Raw genomic sequence first — 25,004 nt, 5'->3', positions numbered from 1 at the left:
TGTAGACAGCCTCAGTGTTCTTTGACCAGTCCAGTTTATTGTCAATTCGTATCCCCAGGTATTTGTAATCCTCCACCATGTCCACACTGACCCCCTGGATGGAAACAGGGGTCACTGGTACCTTAGCTCTCCTCAGGTCTACCACTAGCTCCTTAGTCTTTTTCACATTAAGCTGCAGATAATTCTGCTCACACCATGTGACAAAGTTTCCTACCGTAGCCCTGTACCCAGCCTCATCTCCCTTGCTGATGCATCCAATTATGGCAGAGTCATCAGAAGATGACAAGACTCTGTGCAGTAGTTGAAGTCCGAGGTGTAAATGGTGAAGAGAAAGGGAGACAAGACAGTCCCCTGTGGAGCCCCAGTGCTGCTGATCACTCTGTCGGATACACAATGTTGCAAGCACACGTACTGTGGTCTGCCAGTCAGGTAATCAAGAATCCATGACACCAGGAAAGCATCCACCTGCATTGCTGTCAGCTTCTCCCCCAGCAGAGCAGGGCAGATGGTGTTGAACGCACTGGAGAAGTCAAAAAACATGATCCTCACAGTGCTCGCTGGCTTGTCCAGGTGGGCATAGACACGGTTCAGCAGGTAGATGATGACATCCTCAACTCCTAGTCGGGGCTGGTAGGCGAACTGGAGGGGATCTAAGTGTGGCCTGACCATAGGCCGGAGCAGCTCCAGAACAAGTCTCTCCAGGGTCTTCATGATGTGGGAGGTCAATGCCACCCGTCTGTAGTCATTGAGGCCGCTGGGGCGCGGCGTCTTCGGCACAGGGACGAGGCAGGACGTCTTCCACAGCATAGGAACCACAGCCTCAGGCTCAGGTTGAAGACATGGTGAAGTACTCCACATAGCTGAGGGGCACAGGCTTTGAGCACCCTGGTACTGACACCATCCGGTCCTGCAGCCTTGTTCGGGTTGAGTCGTTTCAGCTGTCTTCTCAGTAACAGCTATTAACCCTCAACCATCAGGCTCCTGAACCAGGGAGGATAACTTCACTCACCACCAACACCGAACTGTCAAGTCAAGTAAAGTCTGTTGTTACTTAACTACATACATGTATATAACATATATAACCATATAATGTATATAGAAACAAGATGTTTCTTAACCAGGGTGTAAAATATAGTAGTATGCAAAACACACGTATGAAGGCAAGGATAAAATCTATAGGTGAATCACACATAAATAACAAAATAAAATGCATTAATATTGTGAGATACGTCAAAGGTTAACCAGTGACAAGTCAAATATGATTTAAGGACTCTTCATCTGATGTTCTCAATATTTATTGTCTATTTTAACTAATTTATTATTTCTTTTTACTTTTTGTATTTGCACAGTTTGCTGTCATTTGCAGATTAGTTGTTTGTCCATTCCTGTTGGTGTGGTCTTTCATTAATCCTATTGTGTTTTTTTTTTGTATTTATTGCGAGTGCCTGCAAGAAAATGAATCTCAGGGTTGTATGTGGTAAAATATGTACTTCGATAATAAATTTACTTTGAACTTTGTAGAGGCAGAAGAAGAGTATTAAATATAAAGCAACAGGCAGGTCGAGCAGCATCCGTAGGGAAAAGGACTCTCTGACGTTTCAGATCGGATCCCTTGCAGGGTTTTAACTTGAAACATCAACAATCCCTTGTAGTTTGATAATAAATTTACTTTGAACTCTAAACTTTAATTTTTTTTAAAACTCAGTCTTAATGTGCTTTTGATGCCACTCGCTACTACACTGTGGGGTTTCAATTATCACAGAACATCAAACAGTGCAGTTCAGTACAGGCCCTCTGACCCACGATGTTCTGCCACTCCTTTTACTGACTCTAAAATCAATCTCACCCTCCCTCACACATAGCCCTGCATTTTACTTACATCCATATCTGTGCGCTTTCTGACTAATGGGAACTCGTGAAACTTTGTTACCGGGGGGATGATCTGCATAGTGTTGTATTCAAATCTAGACAGCTCAAAGTTCAAAGCAAATTTATTATCAAAATGCGCAAATGTCACCATATGCTACCTTGAAATTTGAGTTCTTGCAGGCACGTACAGTAAAGTAAAGTTCAAGTTTGTGTTTATTGTCAATTGACTATACATACAGTATATACAGTCAAATGAAACGTTTCTCCAGACCACGGTACACATATAACTACACATGACACGTAAAACAAAATATTAACACAAATAAGTTAATAAAATATAATTCAAAATGCATGCAGTGTGAAGCACAGGTAAACGGTAAGTCAGTACAACTGTATTTATGAAAAGGGATAAATAACAAAGCCTGACAAACAACCAATATGCAAAAGATAACAAATTGAGCAAATTACAATAAATAAATAATACTCAGTTGTAGAGTTTTTGAAAGAGAGTCGATAGCTTGTGGCAGTCCAGTGCTGAGGTGAGTGAAATTGTCCTCGCTACAGCCAATGGGATTGAGCTTCAGATTGTATTCTGTTACATACCTCATGGAGATCTTGTGACTTTCTTGTGAGAATGATGTAGTGGTCTTTTGGAGGTCACCTGATGTAATTTTCCCGCCGATGTGAGGTCACGTGATGACATGTTCACCACGGGTATAAAAGGAGACCCCTGGGGTGACGCAGTTTGTTTTCCAGTTAGAACGTCAGCCAGAGACTCCACTCCACTCCGCCTTATGACGCGGTTTTGATTTAAAACGGAGTTTTACATTCTGTTGTAAGGTACAAAAGTGTTGGGCCAGCTGTTTAACCAATCGCTGCCAGGTTTGTTGATGTATCTTTTCAGTAGTATTGGAGAGTGAAGACAGGATCCTGAAGGAGTCATTCGGCGGTTTTGGAGAGGATCGACCATTATTGAATTCGTTCAAGAAAGAGTGATCTGCATGAGATAGCCTCCGCTAAAAGTGGCAGAAAGGGCTGTGCAGTATCTAGTATCCAGAGGGAAAGGTCAGTGCCTTTAAACCGTTTTATTTCTGTCATCGTGAATCCTGCGGACAAGGCAGGTTCCGGCTGGGATGGACAGTGACATTGTGTCTTCGAGGAATTCTTTACTTCAAGAAAGTCTGTCCTAATTGACTGTATAAATCTCTTGGACTTTCGAATTCACCATTCTAAGAACTGTTTTTGAAATTACCACTTTAAGAACTGTTTTCGCATTTATCGCTTTAAGAACTAGTACTGAGTGGCGGTTTGTTAAATGGCCGCATAGCAGTTTACTTACGGTTAAGATTTTCGTTTGTTTATTTTTTTTAATATTGAGCAGGGTTTAGTAAATGTTTGATTGTTTTTATAAAAACCCGACTCAATTGGTATTGATTGTTGCCGATCACGTGACAATTCACAGAGTTGTAGAGTGCGGGCCACCCAACCCTGAGTCTGTGCTAACCATCAAACCTCCATTTACCCCATTCTCCCCGGACTTTGCCACTCACCCACCCCCACACACCACAGCTGACAATTAATTGACTGACCTGCATGCGTTTGGGATGTGGGAGGAAACTGGAGTAGGTGGTGCCAGCTCACACAGCTTTAAGGAGGACCTGCAAACTCCACACAGACAGCAGTGGAGGCCAGGATTGAACCGGGGCTTCCTGGAGCCACGAGTGGGCAGCTCTACCAGCTACGTCACAGCAGCGTCCAGCACAGAGGTGGGCCAGAGCAGCATCTCACCTCCTGGTGGACAGAGCATTCATGTGATGCAGTCCAGACGCTGAGGGGCTTCTGAATCTTCCTGACTCATGGGCACCAAGGTCAGAACCAGGAGAAACTGCTCATTTCTTTGCGGCTTAACAATTAATTGCCTGATAGTATTTTATATAATTACTTGTACACATGCAACCGTTTGGTACGTTTCCCGGTCACAGTATGTGCAACTGTTCAGTGTGTCTCCTAGTAGGTGCATTCATATGATCGTTGGGTTGAGCTGTTTTCTGATCTTGACAATTTACTTGCAAACATTTTGTTGGTTGTCATTTCGTAAATTTAGTTGTGATGTGGGGAGGAAATTTCAGTGCTGGTTGGGTGCGTGGTGAACTTTGTGCATCGTGGTCTGGAACTTTGCCCACATTGGTTCACCTGTATGATTCTGAAAATATCCAGAGGCTTTGCTGGTGCTGCATTATTTGTATAGAGCTGACTCTTATCTGCAAATCTGAATGGAATGTTTAATCTATGTGTATAGAAAGGGCTGACCATTTGGTGATGCCATCTTCTTTTGCCACCACCCCACCTCCCAGTCCACTTCCAGACCTCTGTCACAGTCTCTTTTTCAATTTTCTATTAACGCTTAATAAAACAATCATGAAGCAAGAAGTTTTGTGCCTTTTTCCCAACTTCTGAGAGAACCTTGGATTAAAGACATCGGGATCCAGCAGGTTGCCATCTTGCAGCTGGATTAATGACAGTTCCCGAGACAGTCATTAGTCAGTAGTTTCTAACACTGGTTTTCTTCACAAAACTGCTGCAGGTTACTGCCAGTTCTCTGGTAAAGATTAATGATTCGGTCACCTGATCTTCTGTGTCTTGGCATTTATTACTGTCGTACAGGGCGGCTCAGTAGCGTGATAGTTAGCACAATGCTCTACAGAGCAGGGATCACCCGTCAGCGTTCAGTCGCCACTGCTGTCTCTGAGGAGTCTGCACGTTTCTCTCATGACCTCATGCTCCGGTTTCCTCACACATTCCAAAGACACACATTTAGGATGAGGGTGAGTTGTGCATATTCTACGTCGGCACCAGAAGCACGGTGACAATTGTGGGCTGTCCCAGCACAATCCTCGGACTGTGGTGGTCATTGATGCAAATGACACGTTTCGACGTACATGTGAGAAATAAAACTCATCTGAATGAACTAAGATACAGTGTGAAGCTTGTCTTCGATACTGCTGCTTCTACAGATCAGAGGCGTTGAGGAAGCACAATGTAAAAGTCACTGGAAAATAGTGTAGTGCGGCTCAACAATAAAGTGCAAGATCATACCAGGATAAGTTGAGTAAGAGCCCAACTTGTTGAACGAAAGAGTCTGATAACTGTGGGATTGCAGCTGTCTTTCAGCCAGGTGATGTATTCTTTCAGGCTTTTGTAACTTCTACCCGATGGGACACGGGAGAAGAGAGAATGTCTGGGGTGGGTGGGGTCTTTGATTACGTTGGCTGTTTTGCCGAGGCAGCAAGAAGTGTAGACAGGGTCCACAGAGGGGAGGCTGGTTTCCATGATGTGCTGAGCTGTGTCCGCTGCTCTCCGCGGTTTCTCGTGGTCATCACAGAGCAGTTGTTGTACCGAGTGTGCGGGAGCGAGGTCGAGGCATGTTGGAAATGAAGCCGGGGCTGGGGCAGGGGCGTGTGGAGGGGAGAGAAGTCAGTTTCAGGGCCCGCCTACCTAGACTGACCAAAGTTGGCTGGTTTAAGTGTCAGGGTGATTTTGAAAGGTCAGGTGTGATCTGAAATGTGGGGGTAGGAGCCAGGCACAGAGCAGATCAGTGCAACAGGGCCTGGGTCTTAGTGCGAGGAAAGACCCGATGTTTGGACGATTTATACGTCAGGCCAGGTGGATTGAAAAGACCGGGTGCCAGGACCAAAGGCCAGTTCTGCTCACTGCTCCTGGATGTTTACTCTGCACTCTGCAGCATGGAGGTTGAGGCTGAGGCCTTGGGCCTGCTCCTGATGTCTTGTCTGCAGGCTCCACAGCATTTTACTCTGCTCTTTGCTGCAGTGAGGCTGAGGCCTTGGGCCTGCTCCCAGGTTCGTGTCTGCAGGCTCCGTGACATTTTACTCTGCTGTGTGATGAACTGAGGCTGACACTATGGGCCAGCTCCAGCTTAGTGTCTGACGATTTGCTTTCATCCCAAATGCTATTTGTTTACTTTTATTATTTGCATGATTTGTTTTTTTGAAACTCTCTGTACACTGGGTGTTTGATGGACTTTTTAAAATGGGTTCTTTTGGGTTTCATGTTTCGTGGCTGCCTGTAAGGAGACAAATCTCAAGGTTGTATAATGTATACGTACTCTGATAATAAATGTGTTTTGAATTTTGAACAAGCCATTGTACATCCAGACAGAATACTCTCCATGGTGCAGCAATAAAAATGTTAAGAGTCGACAGGGACAAGGTAATTTTCTTCAGTCTCCTGTGGAACTAGAGGCATTGGCTATGAGATGTCAACATGGATGGAGCAGGACAGACTGTTGGTGATGTTCACACCCAGGAGTCTGAAGCTCTCAACCTCAACACCAACAGCACCATCTCCTGTTCAATACCAACAGGACCATGGGCACCACCTCCCATTCAACACCAACAGCACCATCTCAGATTCAACACCAACAGCACCATCTCCCATTCAATACCAACAGGACCATGGGCACCACCCTCTATCAACATCAACAGCACCATCTCCCGTTCCATACCAACAAGACCATGGGAACCACCCCCTTTCTGAAGTCAGTGTCCAGCAATTGTTTTTTTTTGGGGATGGCTGTTGTCATGACCCCATGACAGTAAGCTACGCTCTCTATCTCCTGTGTGTGTCCTCTCTGGCGTTCACTCACCTGGCCAGCAGAGGCAGCCATAGGTCTTCACGCCTTCCAGACAGGTTGCATTGTTGACACAGGGGTCCGAGGAACATTCCAGGATGTCAACCTCACAGTTTGTGCCTTCAAATCCTGTCTCGTCGCAGTCACAGCGGTAACTAGTGAAACAAAATACAGAAGATGAATCCTGTTTCTTGATTTCAGCAGAGGAAGAGGACTGACAGTTCAGAGTTTGGGGTGATTATGTGCATTCAGTGTTTCCATTTGGCACTGCCCTTGAAAGCAGCATCTTATAGGTCCTTTTATCCACGGGTACTTATCGAGAAACTTAAATCCACATCCCTGCCACCCCATATCACCAACCGATAGGAGCACTTATCGTTGTCAATATTACTTAAAACTGTCCTAAGAGATACAGAGCACTACAGCACAGAATCAGGCCATTCGGCCCACCTAGTCTGTACCAACGGCTGATCAGCCTATTCCCATCGACCCACACCTGGACCATAGCCCTCCATATACAATTCTTCTCTTAAATGTTTCAGTCAAATCTGTATCCACCACCTACGCTGGCTGCTCGTCCACACTCTCACCACCCTCTGAGTGAAGAGATTTCCCCTCGTGTTTCCCTGACACATTTCACCTTTCACCCTTAACCCATGGCCTCTAGTTTTAGTTTCACCCAATCTCAGTGGAAAAAGCCTGCCTGCATTTACCCCATCTGTACCCCTCATAATCTCTATCAAATCTCCCCTCTTTCTCCCACACTCCAGGGAGTCATGTCCTAACCTATTCAACCTTTCCCTACAAATCAGGTCCTCAAGTCCCAGCAACATTCTTGTAAACTTTTTCTGCCCTCCTTCAATCTTACTGACATCTTTCCTGCAGTTAGGTGACCAGAACTACATACAGTACTGTAAAGCTAGTCTCACCAATGTCTTATACAACTTCAGCATAACATTCCAATGACCTTGATCGCTACCCAGTGCTCGAAGGAAAACATTCTCAGCTTTTCCAACCTGTTGAGAGGCCCAGATAGATTCAACATGGGGAGGATGTTTCCTATAGAGGGGGGAGTCTCGGACCAAGGGGCACAGCCTCAGAATGCAAAAAATTTTCTTTACAACAGAGGTGAGGAGGAATTTCTTTAGCTGGAGAATAGCGAATCTGTAAAATTCATTGCTACAGACAGCTGTGGGAGTCAATTCATTGGGTATATCTAAAGCAGAGGCTGATAGGTTCTTGATTAGTCAGGGAGTCAAAGGTTACGGGGAGAAGGCAGCAGAATGGGTTGAGAGGGATAATAAATTAGTCATGATGGAATGGCGGAGCAGACTCGACGGGCTGAATGGCCTGATTCTGCTCCAATGTCTTATGGTCTAAATTCACTCATTCCTGCAACTATGGAGAGGTTCCAAAGGAGGTTCATGGGAATGAAAGGATTAACATACAAGAAGTGTTTAATGTTGCTCAGCCTTGCAGTTCAGAAGGATAATGCTGGGGGAGTCTCACTGAAACCTATCAGGTAATGAAAGGCCTGGATAGAGTGGATGTGGAGAAGCCAATCTTTAATCTTTCTTTTTTGATGATCTGAATGAGTGGATACTGGGGAGGGGGCTGTTCTAGTTGGTGAACGGGACGAGAACTAGAGATCAGAGGGGAAGCAACTTAACAGTCACCTAATGAGAATGTTTCTGCAGCATATGACAGGAAGTTCAAGGACATGTAGAACAGATGAGGTGGAGGCAGGCTCCATTGTGGTTTAAAGAGGGACTGGGATATTTAAAGATAAAACGTTTTTCAAATATCAGTTTTATTTGTCACAGTACGTCATTTGCATGTCTAACACAGTCTGAGGATGCGCTGGGGCCACACCAAGTGTCGCCGGGTTTCCAGCGCCAATGTAGCGAGCCTACAACTTACTAACCGTTTCCTGTGCATCTTTCGACAGGGGGGTGAGGGGGTGGGAAACCAAAGCACCCAGGGGAGACCCACACGGTCACAAGGAAAACGTACAAACTCCTTGCAGATAGTGGCGGAATTGAATCCAGGTTGCTAGCGCTGTGTTACATTAACTGCTATGCAAAAAAAAATTTATGAGGCTACAGGGAAGGAGCTGGTGGGTGCAACTAGGAAACTTCACTGGTAGAACTGTCACAGATATGATGGCCCAAATAGTCTCCTTCCATATTATAACCCTTCTATGTTTCATGACAACCGAGAAAGTTAATTCTCAGGCTCTGGGGTTTGGTGAATGTGTTAAATTGCAAGCTGTGCTGCCACCTAGGGGCAGAAATGTGAATGGCATCTAGAAAGGTGAAATACAGTATTTCAATTTGTTTCTTTTCTGTTTTAGCCATGTGGAATTTAATTATCCTTCTCTAGTCCTGGGGCTGTTCCAAAAATCAATGGGTGGAGGGGGTACCTGAGATGTGGACATCACCAGCAATGTAACAGGTCACTGTCGATACCCATGGTACAACACCAGTTAGCACAGCACTTCATAGCGCGAGTGATCGGGATTCAATTCCCGTCACTGTCTGTTTGGAGTTTGTGTGCTCTCCCTGTGAACACGTGTATTTCCTCTCAGTTCCTCCCACATTCCAAGACGTGCCAGTTAGTAGGTTCATTGTCACATGGGTGTAACTGGGTGGCGTTTGCTCTTTGAACCAGAAGGGCCTGTTACCCTGCTCTGTCTCTAAAATCTCCACTAAAATCTCTTTAAAAAATCTCGAGAAGAATCTATATGTGAAGCAATCCAGTGACAATCCCGAACACCTGGAGGAAACCCACGCAGTTACGGAGAGAACGTAAAACTCCTTACAGACAGCGGTGGAATTGAACCCAGGTTCCCTGGCTCTGTAAAGTGTTACGTTAACTGTTGCGCAACCATGAAGCAGTGAAGAAATATCCACAATTGATGTGATGGAACATGTGCATGCTGGCTGGAGAAGTGTGCGGGGGGGCAGAATTCTCTTAAATTGTGCAGGAGTCAAGTTTTACACAGAGTAATGGGTGTCAAGAATCCCAAACCTTTTTACAATAATCCTAGGGTAGATTTTAATTCATTGCATTTTCAGCCAAAACTACAGCAAGGCAGCATTTCCTGGTGGCCATCCTACCAACCACTCTCATTCCAGGATGTCAGTCCGTGAGCTCCCGTACTACCACAATGAGGCCACTTTCAGGTTGAAGGAGCAACATCTCATATTCCGGCTGGGTAGCCTCCAACCTGATGGCATGAAAACTGATTTCCCTATCCTCTGGTAATTTCCCGCCTTTTCCATTTCCCCTCAGGCTCCCCTCTCAACACTTTGCTTCTGCTCCCCTGCCTATCAGAATCAGAAGCAGGTTTATTATCACCGACACGTGTCTCCCTCTGCCTTCACTTTCTCCCACGGTTCACTCTCCTATCAGATTCCTCCTCCTTCAGTCCTTTACCTCTTCCACTTATCAGCTCCCAGTTTCCCCCTTTCCCACCCACACATCTTCTCTCAATTGGTCTCACCTATCACCTTCTAGCTGGTCCTCCTCCTCTTCCCCCACTTTATCGTGACTTCTCCCCCCCCCCCCCCACCGCCCTTCCATTCCAGTCCTGATGAATGATCTTGGCCCTGAAATTTCAACTGTTCATTGCCCTCCAAGATGCTGCTTGAGCTGCTGAGTTCCTCCAGCACAGTGTGTGTGATGCTCTGGATTTCCAGCATCTGTAGAATCTCTGGTGTTCCCAGCTGATGAGTAGGAAGAATCCACTTACAAGTGACATACAGCTAACTGGTCATCTCTCAGAAATCACTGTGGAGGGTCTGACTGGTTGTGGATGATCGTAGAGGTTTATAAGATTATGAGAAGCATAGAGTAGACAGACAGTATCGTTTTCCCAGGATTAAAATGTCTAACACCAGAGGGAATGCATTTAAGGTGAGAAGGGGGTAACTTCAAAGGGGATGTGAGGGACAAGTTTGTTTTTTTTTATATACACAGAGAGTGGTGGGTGCCTGGAATGCACTGCCTGGGCTGGTGGTAGAGACAGATACATTAGGGACATTTAAGAGACATTTAGATAGGCACATGAAGGTGAGGAAAATGGAAGCATGCAGACATTGTGTAGGCAGAAGAGATTAGTTTAGTTGGCCATTGATTGCTAATGTAAGTGGGTCAGCACAACATTGTGGGCCGAAGGGCCTGCTCCTGTGCTGTAACTTTATATGTTCTATAAATCAAAGTGATGAATTATTCCTGGATTTGATATTTTTCCTCTCACCAACCCCCTTGATAAGATTTGAGTCCTCGCCAGATGTGATGTGACACAAACACTTGAGTAACTGTGCAGTGAAGCCCAGCTTTCTCTGTGGAAAGGCCAGTAGGGTGATTGGGAAGCATTACACGTTTTCCTGAGTAACACATACCAAACACTAGAGGAACTCAGCTGGCCTGGAGGCATCTATAAAGAGGAATAAACAGATGATGTTTCAGGCAGAGACCTTTATTGGGATCTTTCATGAGTCAAAGAATGTAGAACAGCGCAGGAACACACTATTAAATTAGTCATGAAAAGGCTAACAAATCTCTTCCATTTTTCTCACAGCAATGTGTCTATCTCAATATCTCTTAAACGTCTCCGTATCTGCCCCTCACATCACCCCAGGCAGTGCATTCCAAGCACCCACTGCCCTCTGAGTAAAAAACTTGCCCCTCACATCTCCTTTGAGCATGCCCCCTGATGAAGGGTCTCGACTGTTTATTCCCCTCCGTAGATGCTGCCTGACCTGCTGAGTTTCTCCAGCATTAGTGCGTGTTACTCTGGATTTCCAGCATCTGCAGAATCTCCCGTGTTTATTACACGTGTTCCTTACCGATTGATCAGGTCCTCGCACTTCCCGCCATTGACGCACGGATTGCTGGCACACTCATCGATATCTATCTCGCAGTTAACCCCTTCATAGCCAGCAGGGCAGGCACAGGTGTAGAACGCAACATGGTCTTTACACACGGCACCATTCTGACAGGGATTAGACTCACATTCTTTTATCTCAACCTCGCAGTTCAGACCTTTGGAAATCAGAAGACAATGTGGGTTTTAAACAAAATCTCACTTTTCTTTTTCACTGAGAAGTTATCTACACAGAAATAATCTTTTAAAAAAATGGAAAATAGGTCATTTCATAGTGTTAAGATAGAAGTAAGAAGAAATGGATAAGTAACAAAGAAAGCAAGATGAATTCTCGTTATGGATCACTAGATTTCTAGCAGTGACCTAGGTTAACAACAGCTGTTGAAAATTTACCCTAGTGTCGACCAGCCTCCTTGACTCTACTTTGGAATTAAATTCAATAATTTTCATTTTTTTTTAAATGAAGATTTAATTTCTGAAAATCCACGCCTGCTGTTTTTGTTAGAAAAAGAATGAACAGTGTCTGCAACTTTTAAACAGTTTAGAATTGCAGATAAAGTGGGATTTGCTGCCTGTCAGAGAGCAGATTAATAAGACTGTGAATCAAATGGGTTTTATAGAGTACAGAATATTACAGCACAGTACAGAGCCTTCAGACCTCAGTGTTGTTCTCACTATTTGTTCTGTTTCTGTATTGCACTGTGCTGCTGTCCCAAAACAGGTCAGGGTTCAGATGGGCCGGTTCAGATCACCGTTCCACGACATTTACTCACTCCGTGCTGAACTACGGGACTCTCGGTACAGGCTTCAGTTCAGAACGGTTCATGTTTGCATGACGTGCTTTTTTCCTCTCTGCACATTGGGCGTTTGATGGCATTTGTTTTTTTATGGGTTCTTTTGGTTTTCTTTGTTTCATGACTGCCTGTTAGGAGACGAATCTTAAGGTTGTATAATGTATACATACTTTGATGATAAATGTTATTTGAACTTTGAAAACAACAGATTTCATAACATATCTCAGTGATAATAAACCTGATTCTGAATTCTGGGTAAGATCAGCACTGAAAACAAACCGTAGCATGATTCAGGATTCAGAGTGTGGTATGATGGTGGGCTTTGCTTTTGCAGACATTGAGGGAAGTGCTGTTGATCGTACACACCCCACCCCACAGCTCATCGTGATTGACACTGCACATTATCACACTTAATAACTTTCACTCTAGCTAATGGTCTTCAGCGTTAAATGTAATGGCTGTCACCAAACCTTTGTAGACTGCAGTCAGCCAGCCAACACATACAAAATGCTGGAGGAACTCAGCCAGTCAGCCTTCCCCTTCTCTGCCTAATGACTCAGGACTCACACACCATCACAGTACGTGGGTCTTCTCTTCTCCCTTCCCAGACATCCTCTCTTCTCCTCTTCCCATCAGGCAGAAAATACGCAGGTTTGCTGTGCCTGCCCATGTCCCTGCAAGTTGCCTATTCACCTCCTCCCTCACCTCCTTCAGGGCCCCAAACAGTCCTTCCAGGCGAGGCAATACCCTCTACGAATCTGCTGAGGTCACCCACTGTGTCTGCGGCTCCCGATGCGACCTCCTCTGCATTGGTGAGGACTGTCATAGACTGGGGGACCGCTTCGTCAAGCACCTCTGCTCCATCTGCCAAAGATGGAACTTCCCGGTGGCCAAAAATTTTGACTCCAATTCCTATTCTCGTTCTGACTTGTTGGTCCACGGCCTCCTCTTGTGCCGAGAAGAGGCCATCCTCAGGGTGGAGGAACAATACCTTATATTCCATCTGAGGAGCCTCCAACCCAATGGCAGGAACATCAATTTCTCCTTCAAGTAAAAAAAAAGTTCCCTCCCCTTCCCCTCTTCTTCTCACCAGCTCATCACCTCCCCTGAGTCACCTCCTCCTTCCCCTTCTCCTAAGGTCCACTCTCTTCTCCCATCAGATTCCTTCCTCTCCAGCCCTTCATCTTTCCCACCCACCTGGCTTCCCCATCACATTCCAACTATCTCCCTTCCTTTCCGGTCCTGAAGGTGAGCCTCAGCCCAAAACATCAACAGTTGGTTCAGTTCCATAGGTGCTGCCTGACTCACTGGGTTCCTCCAGCGTTTTGTGTGTGCTGCTTCAGAAAATACAAAAGCCTGTTATAAGACTATTAGTATGATACAACGGTCTCTTGACCTCACAATCTACTTCGATACGGTCTTGTGCCTTGCTGCCTACCTGCACTGCACTTTCTCTGTAGCTGTTACACTTTATCCTGCACTCTTGTTCTAGATCAAAGCTCTGTGTAATGATCTGATCTGTACGAACAGCATGTCAGACATGTTTCTCCCTGTACCTCAGTACATGAGACAATAGTAAACCAGTATCCAATTCCAATACTAGAGCTAACGTGGGAGATTCGTACACACGTTATTGTTTTACATTGTTCTACCTTCAGGACCTTGAGGTTGTTATAAGCAGGGTGTGGTTAGTGGGGACGAGCTCCCACTACCTATTAAATGCTCCCAATGGTGCACATCTCAAATAGCCTCTGACAACCAAGTCCAGCTCCTGGCCTTCATGTATGTTGGTACATGTGACAATAATGAACCGATTTTTAAAAAGATTTAATGGTTACGTTTATTTGTCAATGTATATAGAAACATACAGTGAAATCCATCACTTGTATCAAATCAATTCAGCGAGGATGTGCTGGGTCAGCCTGCATGTGTGGCCACACTGCCGGTACCAGTATCACATGCTCACACCGTAATAACCGTAACCGGTACTGTACGTCTTTGGACTGTGGGAGGAAACCGGAGCACCCGGAGGAAACCCACGCAGTCACTGGGAGAATGTACAGGCTCCTTACGGACATCAGCAGGACTTTACCAAACGGTCAACAAAACACAATTAACTCAGCGTTGCCTGAACCTCAACCAGTTAAGTGAAATTGTGGAATCGCGATAAACTTATGACACAGGAGGCTATTCGGCCCATCGTCGTCTTCCTGGTTGAGGAAGATCTAACCCTACATTACAGTAATAGGGCATGACTGGCTCTGTATTTCAACGCTCACCATGAACCAGAGATGGTTAATTATTTGTTTAGTGATACAGCGCAGAGTAAACCCTCTTGGCCCTTCGAGCCATGCCACACCAGCAACCCCTGACAAACCTGATTAACCCTAACCTATACACAGGAAAGTTTACAATGACAGATCAACTTACCCGGTACATCTTTGACCCAGAGAAACCCATGCGTTCCACAGGGAGGGCGTACAGACACTCCTTACAGAATGGTGCGGGAATTGCAGTCTGAACTCCAGAGCACCCCGAGCTGTAACAGTGTCATGCTAACTGCCACGCCACTGCGGTGCCCCGTATCTCCCCTCCCTCACCCCTCCCAAGGCGGTGCAGCACATCTGTTCAACGCACCTTCTTCGTAGTGACTTGTATCAGCAGAGTGGTTAGCGCGCGTTACTTACAGCTCGGTGCGTCGGAGTTCAGAGTTCGTGCTACCTGTAAGAAAATTGCACGTTCCTTCCCATAAGCACATGGGTTTCCTCCAAGTGCTCCGATGTCCTCCCACAGTCCAAAGACATACTGGTTAATTGTCCTGCGATTAGGTTAGTGATAAATAGGTGGGCTGCTGGGCAGCTCAGCAGCTCAGCTTGTTGAGTTGAAAAGGCCTGCTCTGTGTCTCTAACTAAACAAATAAACAAGGAACTCTTCTGCTTTCAGATGACAAGCACCACCTTCTGCGCTGCCCAGAATTACAGCTCGGGCACACTCTACAATGGAAGAATTTCATCTGTTTCAGTCAGTTTTGACACATTTCTTTAAGCAGGAATCTTGGTGTCTGTAACTTGGAGGCAGATATAAACGAATGCGTGAGGTTTTGATTTAAAATGCACCAGTCAGGTCATGGCTTTGGAATTTCTGGAGTTTAAGCAATCTAGTTTTAACGTTGACAGAATGGGTCTCCTTCACCCTCTAATGGGGCGTGAGTGCATGAAGCTTGTCTGCTGATAAGACTCTGACAGTTTTAACTATCCCACCCCATAACTCACCACGTCAGCCCCCTGTGATCTCGTGCCGTACCAGCCCGTGAGAGGAGCCCGAGGCTTAAGTGGGCTTAAGGTCTCTGACTTGAGACGTTGCAGGTTGACCTGACACTAAGCTTGCTGTCCTGACTAACTCGGGGAGTGAGCATTCACCAGAGAGCTCTAGCTCATCTCACTGGGGTGAGAATTGAAATGGTTTGGAAAAAAAAGCACCAAGTCACAATGCACTCTCTAGGAGGATCAATTGAAGATTTTTTAAAGATTAGCTCCATTTGTCACATGTACATCGAAACATACAGGTTCAAGTTCACTTTATTGTCATTCAACTGTACACGTCTACCACCAGACGAAATCATGCTCATCCAGACCAAGGTGCAGAACATAATACACATAACCACCACCACCACACACACACACACACAAAACACATGAATTAATATTACCACCAACAAATTAACAAATAATAAGGTGCATTTAAGATACCAGTTAAAAAGTAAACAGTATAGCGCCATTGGCCCCACATACGTGATGAGACCTGGATGGTGTCAGGGAGTTCAGTAGCCTCATGGCCTGGGTGAAGAAGCTGTTTCCCATCCTAACAGTCCTTGTCCGAATGCTATGGTACCTCCTACCTGATGGTAAGGGGGTCAAAGAGATCGCTGGGTGGATAGGATGGGATATAGTGAAACGCAACATCTAACACAGGCCGAATGGCCTAATTCTGCCCCGATGTGTTAACGTATGTTTTGATGTACAGGTGATAAATAAATCTGAATCCAGTGATTCAGACTGCACACCATTGATACAGATCAATTCCTCACAGCAGTGCACTGAGGTACAAGGTAAAGCATTAACAGAATGCAGAGGAAGGTGTAACAGCCACAGAGAGAGTGCAGTGCAGGTAAACAATAAGGTGCGAAATCATAATGAGGTGGATTGGGAGGTCGAGAGTCCATTCCATCATACTATGGAGCTATTTAGTCTTATTACAGCAGGATGGAAGCTGTCCTCGAGCCTGTTGTACGTGCTTTCAGCCTTTTGTATCTTCTGCCGTATGGGGGGGTGGGAGAAGAGAGGATGTTTGGGTGGGTGGGGTCTTTGATTATGCTGATTCTGAGCATCTCAGGGAGAAGGCAACTTTGGAGTTGTCAGTCCTGGGGTAACGTACGGAAGCATCGCATCTTCTTTACTCATTCTAATCTTCACACGGGAACACAATTGTTTTGAAAAGGTCGATGTGCTTCAGTAGCCGTCTATTTCTCTATCAAAAACTAAACTCCCAAACACAAACAGATTCTGCAGATGCTGGAAATCCAGAGCAACACACACAAAATGCTGGAGGAGTTCAGCAGGTCGGGCAGCATCCATGGAGGGGAAAAACAGTCGGCATTTTGGGCCGAGACTCTTCATCAGGGAAGGAAGGGAGCAGAAGTTGGGAGATGGGAAGGAGCACAAGCTGGTGAGACCAGGTGAGGGGAAGGTGGGTGGGTAAATTCCTCCCACGTACCAAGGATGTGCTGTTAGATTGCCCCTACAGCAGGGGTTCCCAACCTTTATTGTGCCACGGACCACTACCATTACCCCAGGCTGGGAACCATCGCCCCCAGAGAGGGGTGAATGGTAGATTCTAAGGGGAGGGGATAAGACAATTATGGAGAAAATAAAATGGTTTCTGAGATGATGGATGTAAAAATTGGTGGTTAATCGGTGCCAACTTGATGGGCTGTTTCCGTGAAATATCTCTAACTCAAGGGATTCTGCAGATGCTCAGATCCAGGGGAACACACAAAATGCTGGAGGAACTCAACAGGTCAGGCAGCATCTATGGAGAGGAATGAAGTGTTGACGTTTCAGGTGGAGACCCGTCTTCATCAGGACTCTTACTCTATCTGTAAAGTCATCTTTATTATTTACATTTTTAAAAATTAATAGTAATCTACTTTGTTTGACTGACCACCAGCAACAGAAAGTAAAATCCCATATCCAGACACTTCCTTCCTTATCAGAAATGTCTAAAATTTCTATGAGAATTCACTCCAGCCCTACCAAAAGGAAGGTCTTTGTCTTTTTCAAAGGTTGTCCATCTCTGAAGACGAAATATTTATTTTGAAAAATAAAAGTCAAATTGCCATTCAACTTGTGGTCCAGTTTTGGGCCATGAATTCCATCATGGTCCAACTATTTATGACTGTAACTGTTACTCATAGAAGGTCAAAGGGAAATAGGAAGGCAGCACAAACTGATACAGAAAGACTTTCTAAAGGATATCTAATAATTAGTAAACACAACAACCCTGACGAAGGGTCTCCGCCCCGAATGTTGACTCTTATTCCCCCACAGATGCTGCCTGACCTGCTGAGTTCCTCCAGCATTTTGTGTGTGCTGCCCAGTATATAAATTTGGCTCTAATATCTTTATCACAAATGGTTTCACATTTTTGGAATGTGCAGACTCCACATAAATAGCACTTGATCTGATTTGATATCAGTGTATAAGACAATAAGAAGCATTGATGGATGGTAGAGCATTACAGCAGAGTACAGGGCCCTTCGGTCCACGTTGTGTGCCAATCTTATAACCTACTATGGAGGGCCTTGGGCCTTCTGCAGTTCAAATGGTTCAGCACAGACTAGATGGGCCAAAGGGCCTGTCTCTGTGCTGTATGGCTCTATGACTCTACTCTAAGATCAATCTAACCCTTCCCTCCTACGTAGCCTTTCACTTTTTTTCTTTCATCTGTATGCCTATTAAAAAATCTCTTAAGAGTCTCTTATTTGCCTCAACCACCACACCTGACACTGACAGTGCGTTCTACTCTCTACATAAGAAATCTAAATCTGACGTCCCCACCTTTACTTTCCTCCAATCTTAAAATTATATCCCCTCATGTTAGCCATTTCCGCCTGGGGAAAGTCCCCGGCTGTCCACTCTATCTATCAATTCACCTCTCGGGCTCCTTCACTCCAAAGAGAATGTGTAATCGTGATCCATAATAAAAGTTTAGAAATCAATGTACCTTATGTACAGGCAGCGGATGTATAGGTTTAAAAGGAGTAAGACCGCGTTGCCTTGACCTTTAAAATGATAAATAAACAGGCAGAGTGTCTGTTAGGGCAATGACGCAGAATCTAGTGGTTTTTAAAGGTCAAAGGTTATGAAAAGGAAAGAATAACTGAGGTTGCTGACAGAGACAAAGTAACAGGCAACTCCAAGGATCTCTTTTGAAGGTTAAATCTTCAAAATCAGAGATTTCTCAGGGTGATATAGAGTCTGCTACATCGTCTGTCTGTGGGAGGAGTTCTGAACTAACGTAACCTGATCTGATTCAGACATAGTAACAAAGTAGTTGTGCCTTTTATCATCCCAAAATGCTTATCCGCCAATCAGGTGTAGTCGCTGTTGTGGTGTTCAAAGTGGGAGGTGGACATGAGCTCGAGGAGGAGAGAAGTCTTCACCTTCCCACCCCTTCCCCATACTTACAAATTTACCACGGAGAGGACAGCTAGAGACTTTCCTTCCAGCTGCTAATACAAGGAGCCGTAGCTTTAAGGTGTTTGGAGGAAAGTAGAGAGAGGGTTTTTGGAGTGGAAACTATGTGGAAAGCACTGCCAGGGCGGGGGCTGGGGCAGATTGGTACAGGCATTTAAAAGACTCTTGGATAGGCACAAGGATGACTGAAAATGGAGGGCTAAGTGGGAGTGAAGGGTTAGTTCGATATTGGAGTAGGTTAAAAGGTTGTCACAGCATCTTGGGCCAAAGGTCCTGTACTGTGGTGTACAGTCAGAGTCAGGATCAGGTTTAATATCACAGGCGTAGGGTGTAAACTTTGTTAACTTGACGGCAGCAGTGCAATGAAATACATGATAAGTAGCATAGAGAGAAAACTGAGCTACACTAAGTACGTACAAGTCTATTAAATGCAAAAAAAAACAAATAAAAGAGTGTGAGTTAGTGTTCCCGGGTTCAATGTCCATTTAGAAATTGGATGGCAGAGGGGAAGAAGCTGTTCCTGAATCGTTGAGTGGGTGCCTTCAGGCTCCTGTACGTCCTTCCTGATGGTATCAATGAGAAGAGGGCATGTCCTGGGTGGTGGGGGTGCTTAATGACTGTCGCCTTCCTAAGGCACCGCTCCCTGAAGAGGCCTTGGATACTCTGGAAGCTAGAGCTCATGATGGAGCTGACTAATGTTACGAGTTTCTGCAACTTACTTCAGTCATGTGTAGTACACCTGCATCCCCCGCCCCACCCCAACCAGACAGTGAGGCAGCCAGTCAGAATTCTCTCCACAGTACATTTGTAGAAGTTTTTGGTTTAGTTGGCAAACCAAATCTCCTCAAGTTTTGAAAGAAATATAATTGCTGTCTTGCCTCCTTTATAGCTGCATCAATATGTTGCATCCACTTAGGTCCTCAGAGATATTGACATCCCGGAAGTTGAAACTGCTCACTCTCTCCACTTCTGATTCTTCTACAAGGTGTGTGTTCCCTCGTCCTACCCTTTCTGAAGTCCACAATCAGATCTTTCGTATTACTGACTTTGAGTGCCAGGTTGTTGCTTCGACATCACTCAACTAACTGGTACATCTCACTCCTGGCCATCCTTTCATCACCATCTGAAATTCTGCCAAGAATGGTTGTATCATCAACAAATTTGTAGATGGTATTTGAGCTATGCCTAACCACACAGTTATGTGTACACAGAGAGTAGAGCAGTGGGCTAAGCACACACCCCTGAGGTACACCAGTGTTGACTGACAGCAAGGTGAAAATGTTACTTCCAATCTGCGCAGATTGTGGTCTTCCGGTTAGGAAGTCAAGGATCCAGTTGCAGAGGGAGGTACAGAGGCCCGGGTTCTGCAGCTTTCCGATCAGGACTGTAGGAATGACGGTGTTAAACGCTGAGCTATAGTCAATAAACAGTAATTGCATTGTCCAGGTGACCCAACACTGCGTGGAAAGCCATTGAGATTATGTCTCCTGTGACAGTAGGCAAATTGCTGTGAACTGTTCTATGTTTTTGTACTTAGAGATACGGTGTGGAACAGGCCCTTCTGGCACTTCGAGCCTTGCTGCCCAGCAACCCCCGATTTAGCCCGAGCCTAGTTACAGGATAATTTACAAAGAACAATTCCCGTACCAACCTGTACATCTTTGGACTGTGGGAGGAAACCAAGGCACCTGGATCTATATCAGCCTTCAGCAATAATACTACGTGAGATCACTGAGGGACAGGCACACGAGGGAGAAGGCAGGGGAAAGGGTTTGAGCCATGACAATAAACTGGACTGGTCAAAGAACACTGAGGCTGTCTACAAGAAGGGTCAGAGCCGTCTCTATTTCCTGAGGAGACTGAGGTCCTTTAACATCTGCCAGACAATGCTGAGGATGTTCTACGAGTCTGTGGTGGCCAGTGCTATCATGTTTGCTGTTGTGTGCTGGGGCAGCAGGCTGAGGGTAGCAGACACCAACAGAATCAACAAACTCATTCGTAAGGCCAGGGGTGTTGTGGGGATGGAACTGGACTCCCTGATGATAGGGTCTGAAAAGAGGATGCTGTCCAAGTTGCATGCCATCTTGGACAATGTCTCCCATCCACTACATAATGTACTGGGTGGGCACAGGAGTACATTCAGCCAGAGACTCATTCCACCGAGATGCAACACAGAGCGTCATAGGAAGTCATTCCTGCCTGTGGCCACCAAACTTTACAACTCCTCCCTTGGAGGGTCAGACACCCTGAGTCAATAGGCTGGTCCTGGACTTATTTCCTGGCATAATTTACATATTACTATTTAACTATTTATGGGTTTATTACTATTTAATTATTTATGGTGCAACTGTAACGAAAACCAATTTCCCCCGGGATCAATAAAGTATGACTATGACCATGACCATGACCATGACCCAGTGGTAGAGCAAACTCAACAGGCTGATTTTGCTCCTGTGTCTTGTGGATCTGTAAGGAAGGAAAATCAACATTATTGTTCAAAAATACAATTGCGAGCGTCGGAGACGAACCCAATTCCAACTTGTGTTCACGCTCCCAATTTCGACACTGTGCATTCTTTCTCAGATTCTGCACATTTTATCTGCTGAATCTGTTCAAAAGTTGCCTTAAATTTATCTAAATGAGAAGGACAACTATTCTACTTATAGGTATGCATGCCCTGGACTTGAGTCACGAGTTACCTTTATAGCCAAGCGGACAGACACACAAGTATCGATCCACGTCATGCACGCACGTAGCCCCGTTTCTGCACGGCCTGGACGCGCACTCGTTGATGTCAATTTCACAGTTAGATCCCTGATATCCGGGAACACAGAAGCATCTATATTCATTTACCCCTTGAATACACAGAGCCCCGTTCAAACACGGACTAGACGCACACTCGTCGACGTCGGTTTCACAGCTGGCCCCTGTGTAACCAGGTTGACAATCGCAAACGTAACTCCCAACCCCGTCCAAGCAAGTTCCATTGTTCCTGCACGAGCTGACAAGGCACTCATCAATCTCTGTCGTACAGGTTTCCCCTTCATACCCTGGAGAACACAGGCAACTATATCCATTCACCTGATCTACGCAATCCATATGAATCCCCTTGCAAGGGCTGCTCTCGCATTCATTTACATCTATACTGCAGTCAGTACCTGTAAAGCCAGGTAAACAGGTACAGTTGTACTGTAGGCTTCCCAGTGAGGTGTGACAGGTGCCGTTATTAAGACACAACTGGAATCTGCAGGCATCAAGCAGTAGTTCACAATTCTTTCCAAAGTAGATGACGGGATGCACTGGACACTGGCACGTGTAGTTATCCAGACCGGCGATACAAATCCCATTGTTCTGGCACGGCTCTGACAAACACACATTGACATCTGTAGAACAGAGATTACCTGTGTGATTTAAAAAGAAAACAAATGCTTTAAAATTAATAACTTCAGTCAGAGAAATCAGTCTCGCATTTTCTGTGTTAAAAATTGAAACATTATTTATAAACACAAGAGATTCTGCAGATGCTGGAAATCCAGAGGAACATACTCAAAATGCTGGAGGAACTCAGCCAGTCAGGTGGCATCTACAGAGAAGTATAAAAAGATGAAAGCTCCCATGAACATATTTATTTATTTAATTTTACAGCAGTGTGGATCCATCTCTGCAGGAAACTTTTACATGGTCTGAAAACCACGCAGCACTTCAATAAAACATTTACCAAAAGAACATTCCAGCTGCACGGCAACACGGGCTATGTGCGTGGGAGCATTTCAGTCACCACGCAGCCATGTGGCCTGGAGCAAATAGTGGTCACGCCAAAAAGTGGCGACTGTTCATGACCCGCTGAGTTCTGCCAGTTTTTTTTATTGTGTTAATCTTGTCAACTTGTCTCTTGCGTGGAATCTTATCAAAAACGTTCCCAAAATACATTATGCTTTCGGTTCCCCTTCTTCTATTCTACTAGCCACATCCTCAAATTAGTCCGTGTATATTATCAATCAATTGCTTAAAAAGCAAATTTGTCAAACATGATTTCTTTCCGCTCAACCTTATTATTATTTTTAAGAATTTTTGTTACTACATCCTTCACTACAGAGTTTTGCATTTTCCTACCTTTCAACAGGTTTTTAGACAGGTACATGAACATGGGTGGAAGGGTGGAGATTCATCTCTACCAAAGGAGGTGAAAGGTGCTCGTTCCCTCCACTAGTCTACAGGTCACCCTTGGGCAAAGTGCAGCACCTGCCTAGCCTACCCCTCCCCACCCCAGATCAGGGTCACGTGAAGCCATGGGAGCAGGTGGTGGGTGCTCGTATGAGTAGCTGGTGCATATCACAAGTCCTGGTTATGCGACTACTGACGCCAGGCAGACAATCTCTGAAGAGTATTGATAATGGCTGGGGTCACCTGTCTTGTAAAGACACTGCCCGGAAGGAGGCAACGTATAGAAAAACTTGCCAAGAACAATCATGGTCATGGAAAGACCACGATTGCCCATATCAAATGTTTATGGCGCATAACAAATGGACACACATGAACCTACAGGGAATGAAGGGATACGGATCATGTACAAGCAAAAGGGATCCAGTACAGACATTGTGGGCTGAAGGGCCTTTTCTTGTGCCATTTTGAATCAGAATCTAGTTTAATATCACAGAAATACTGTAGGTCATGAAATTTGTCTTGCAGCAACAGTACTGTGCAATACATTAAAAATGCTATAAATTACAATAAGAAATGTGAAAAAAAAGTAAAGCAAAAAGAGAGGAAAATAGTGAGATAATATTGGAGGAACAACACCTTATATTCCGTCTGGGTAGCCTCCAACCTGATGGCATGAACATTGACTTCTCTAACTTCCGCTAATGCCCCACCTCCCCCTCGTACCCCATCTGTTATTTATTTATATACACACATTCTTTCTCTCTCTCTCCTTTTTCTCCCTCTGTCTCTCTGACTATACCCCTTGCCCATCCTCTGGGTTTTCCCCCCTTCCCCCTTTTCCTTCTCCCTGGGCCTCCTGTCCCACGATCCTCTCATATCCCTTTTGCCAATCACCTGTCCAGCTCTTGGCTCCATCCCTCCCCCTCCTGTCTTCTCGTATAATTTCGGATCTCCCCCTCCCCCCCCCGCTTTCAAATCTCTTACTAGCTCTTCCTTCAGTTAGTCCTGACGAAGAGTCTCGGCCCGAAACGTCGACTGTACCTCTTCCTAGAGATGCTGCCTGGCCTGCTGCGTTCACCAGCAACTTTGATGTGTGTTGCTTGAATTTCCAGCATCTGCAGAATTCCTCGTGTTTATGTGAGATAATATTCATGGTTTGTTCAGAAATCTGTTGGGGGAGGGGAAGAAGTTGCTCCTAAAACCTTGAGTGTGTGTCTCCTGTGTTCTAACACTGGCAAACAGTCATAACCGAGGCAGACACCTTGGTCAGCACGGATCAACTGAGCCGAAGGGCTTGCTTCCGTGCTCAAAGTGCGTAATGTTACATACATCAATAAAAAACGCCACACAGGCAACGGATAAACAGCCAGTGAGCAAAAGAAATCAAACCGTGCAAATACAAAAATAATAATAAATAAGTAAATAAATAAGCAGATAAGCAAACTGGTAAACACATAAACAAACAAATAAATAATAGTGAGACTATGAGTTGTAGAGTCCTTGAAAGAGAGTGAATTGGGCATGGAAGTCAAAAGTTGTGTAACACAATGACTCTATGGCCCTGAATATTAGTTGAACAGGTCAGTGGTTCCCTATTCTCTCTCTTCCTTCTGAAGTGTCACATTAGCCACTTTCTAACCAACAGGAAGTACTCCAGAATCTATAGAATTCTGGAAGATGATAACTAGAATGTTCACCGACTCCATAGCCATCGTGCTCAAAATGCAAGCATATAGATCATCAGGTCCTTGGGATTTATCAGCTTTCAAGCTTGCTGACTTCTCCAGTGCTATTTTTTGACTAGTATTTATTTCCTTCAGTTCCTCGTCCTCAATGGACTGAAGTTCTCTCGTATTTCTGGCAGGTTTTGTTGCTTCTTCAAC

At 45.1% G+C, this 25,004-nt stretch overlaps 1 protein-coding gene across 2 annotated transcripts in view; it reads right to left on the bottom strand.

Annotated features, from left to right (window-relative positions):
• LOC134359756 (protein crumbs homolog 2-like) overlaps window positions 1-25,004 on the bottom strand; it is a 165,200-nt gene that overhangs the window by 62,591 nt on the left and 77,605 nt on the right. Inside the window, exons 2-4 of one of the 2 annotated variants that reach the window (XM_063073350.1) lie at window positions 21,657-22,358; window positions 11,371-11,566; window positions 6,533-6,672 (exon numbers count right to left, since the gene is read on the bottom strand). In XM_063073350.1, the coding sequence (XP_062929420.1) occupies window positions 6,533-6,672; window positions 11,371-11,566; window positions 21,657-22,358 (1,038 nt within the window). The remainder of the gene's footprint in view (window positions 1-6,532; window positions 6,673-11,370; window positions 11,567-21,656; window positions 22,359-25,004) is intronic. The other variant, XM_063073351.1, reaches the window with a different exon arrangement.

The sequence above is a fragment of the Mobula hypostoma genome, chromosome 21 (genome assembly GCF_963921235.1).
Source record: "Mobula hypostoma chromosome 21, sMobHyp1.1, whole genome shotgun sequence".
Classification (NCBI taxonomy): Eukaryota; Metazoa; Chordata; class Chondrichthyes; order Myliobatiformes; family Myliobatidae; genus Mobula; species Mobula hypostoma.
This window is presented reverse-complemented; position numbering and strand designations above follow the sequence as displayed.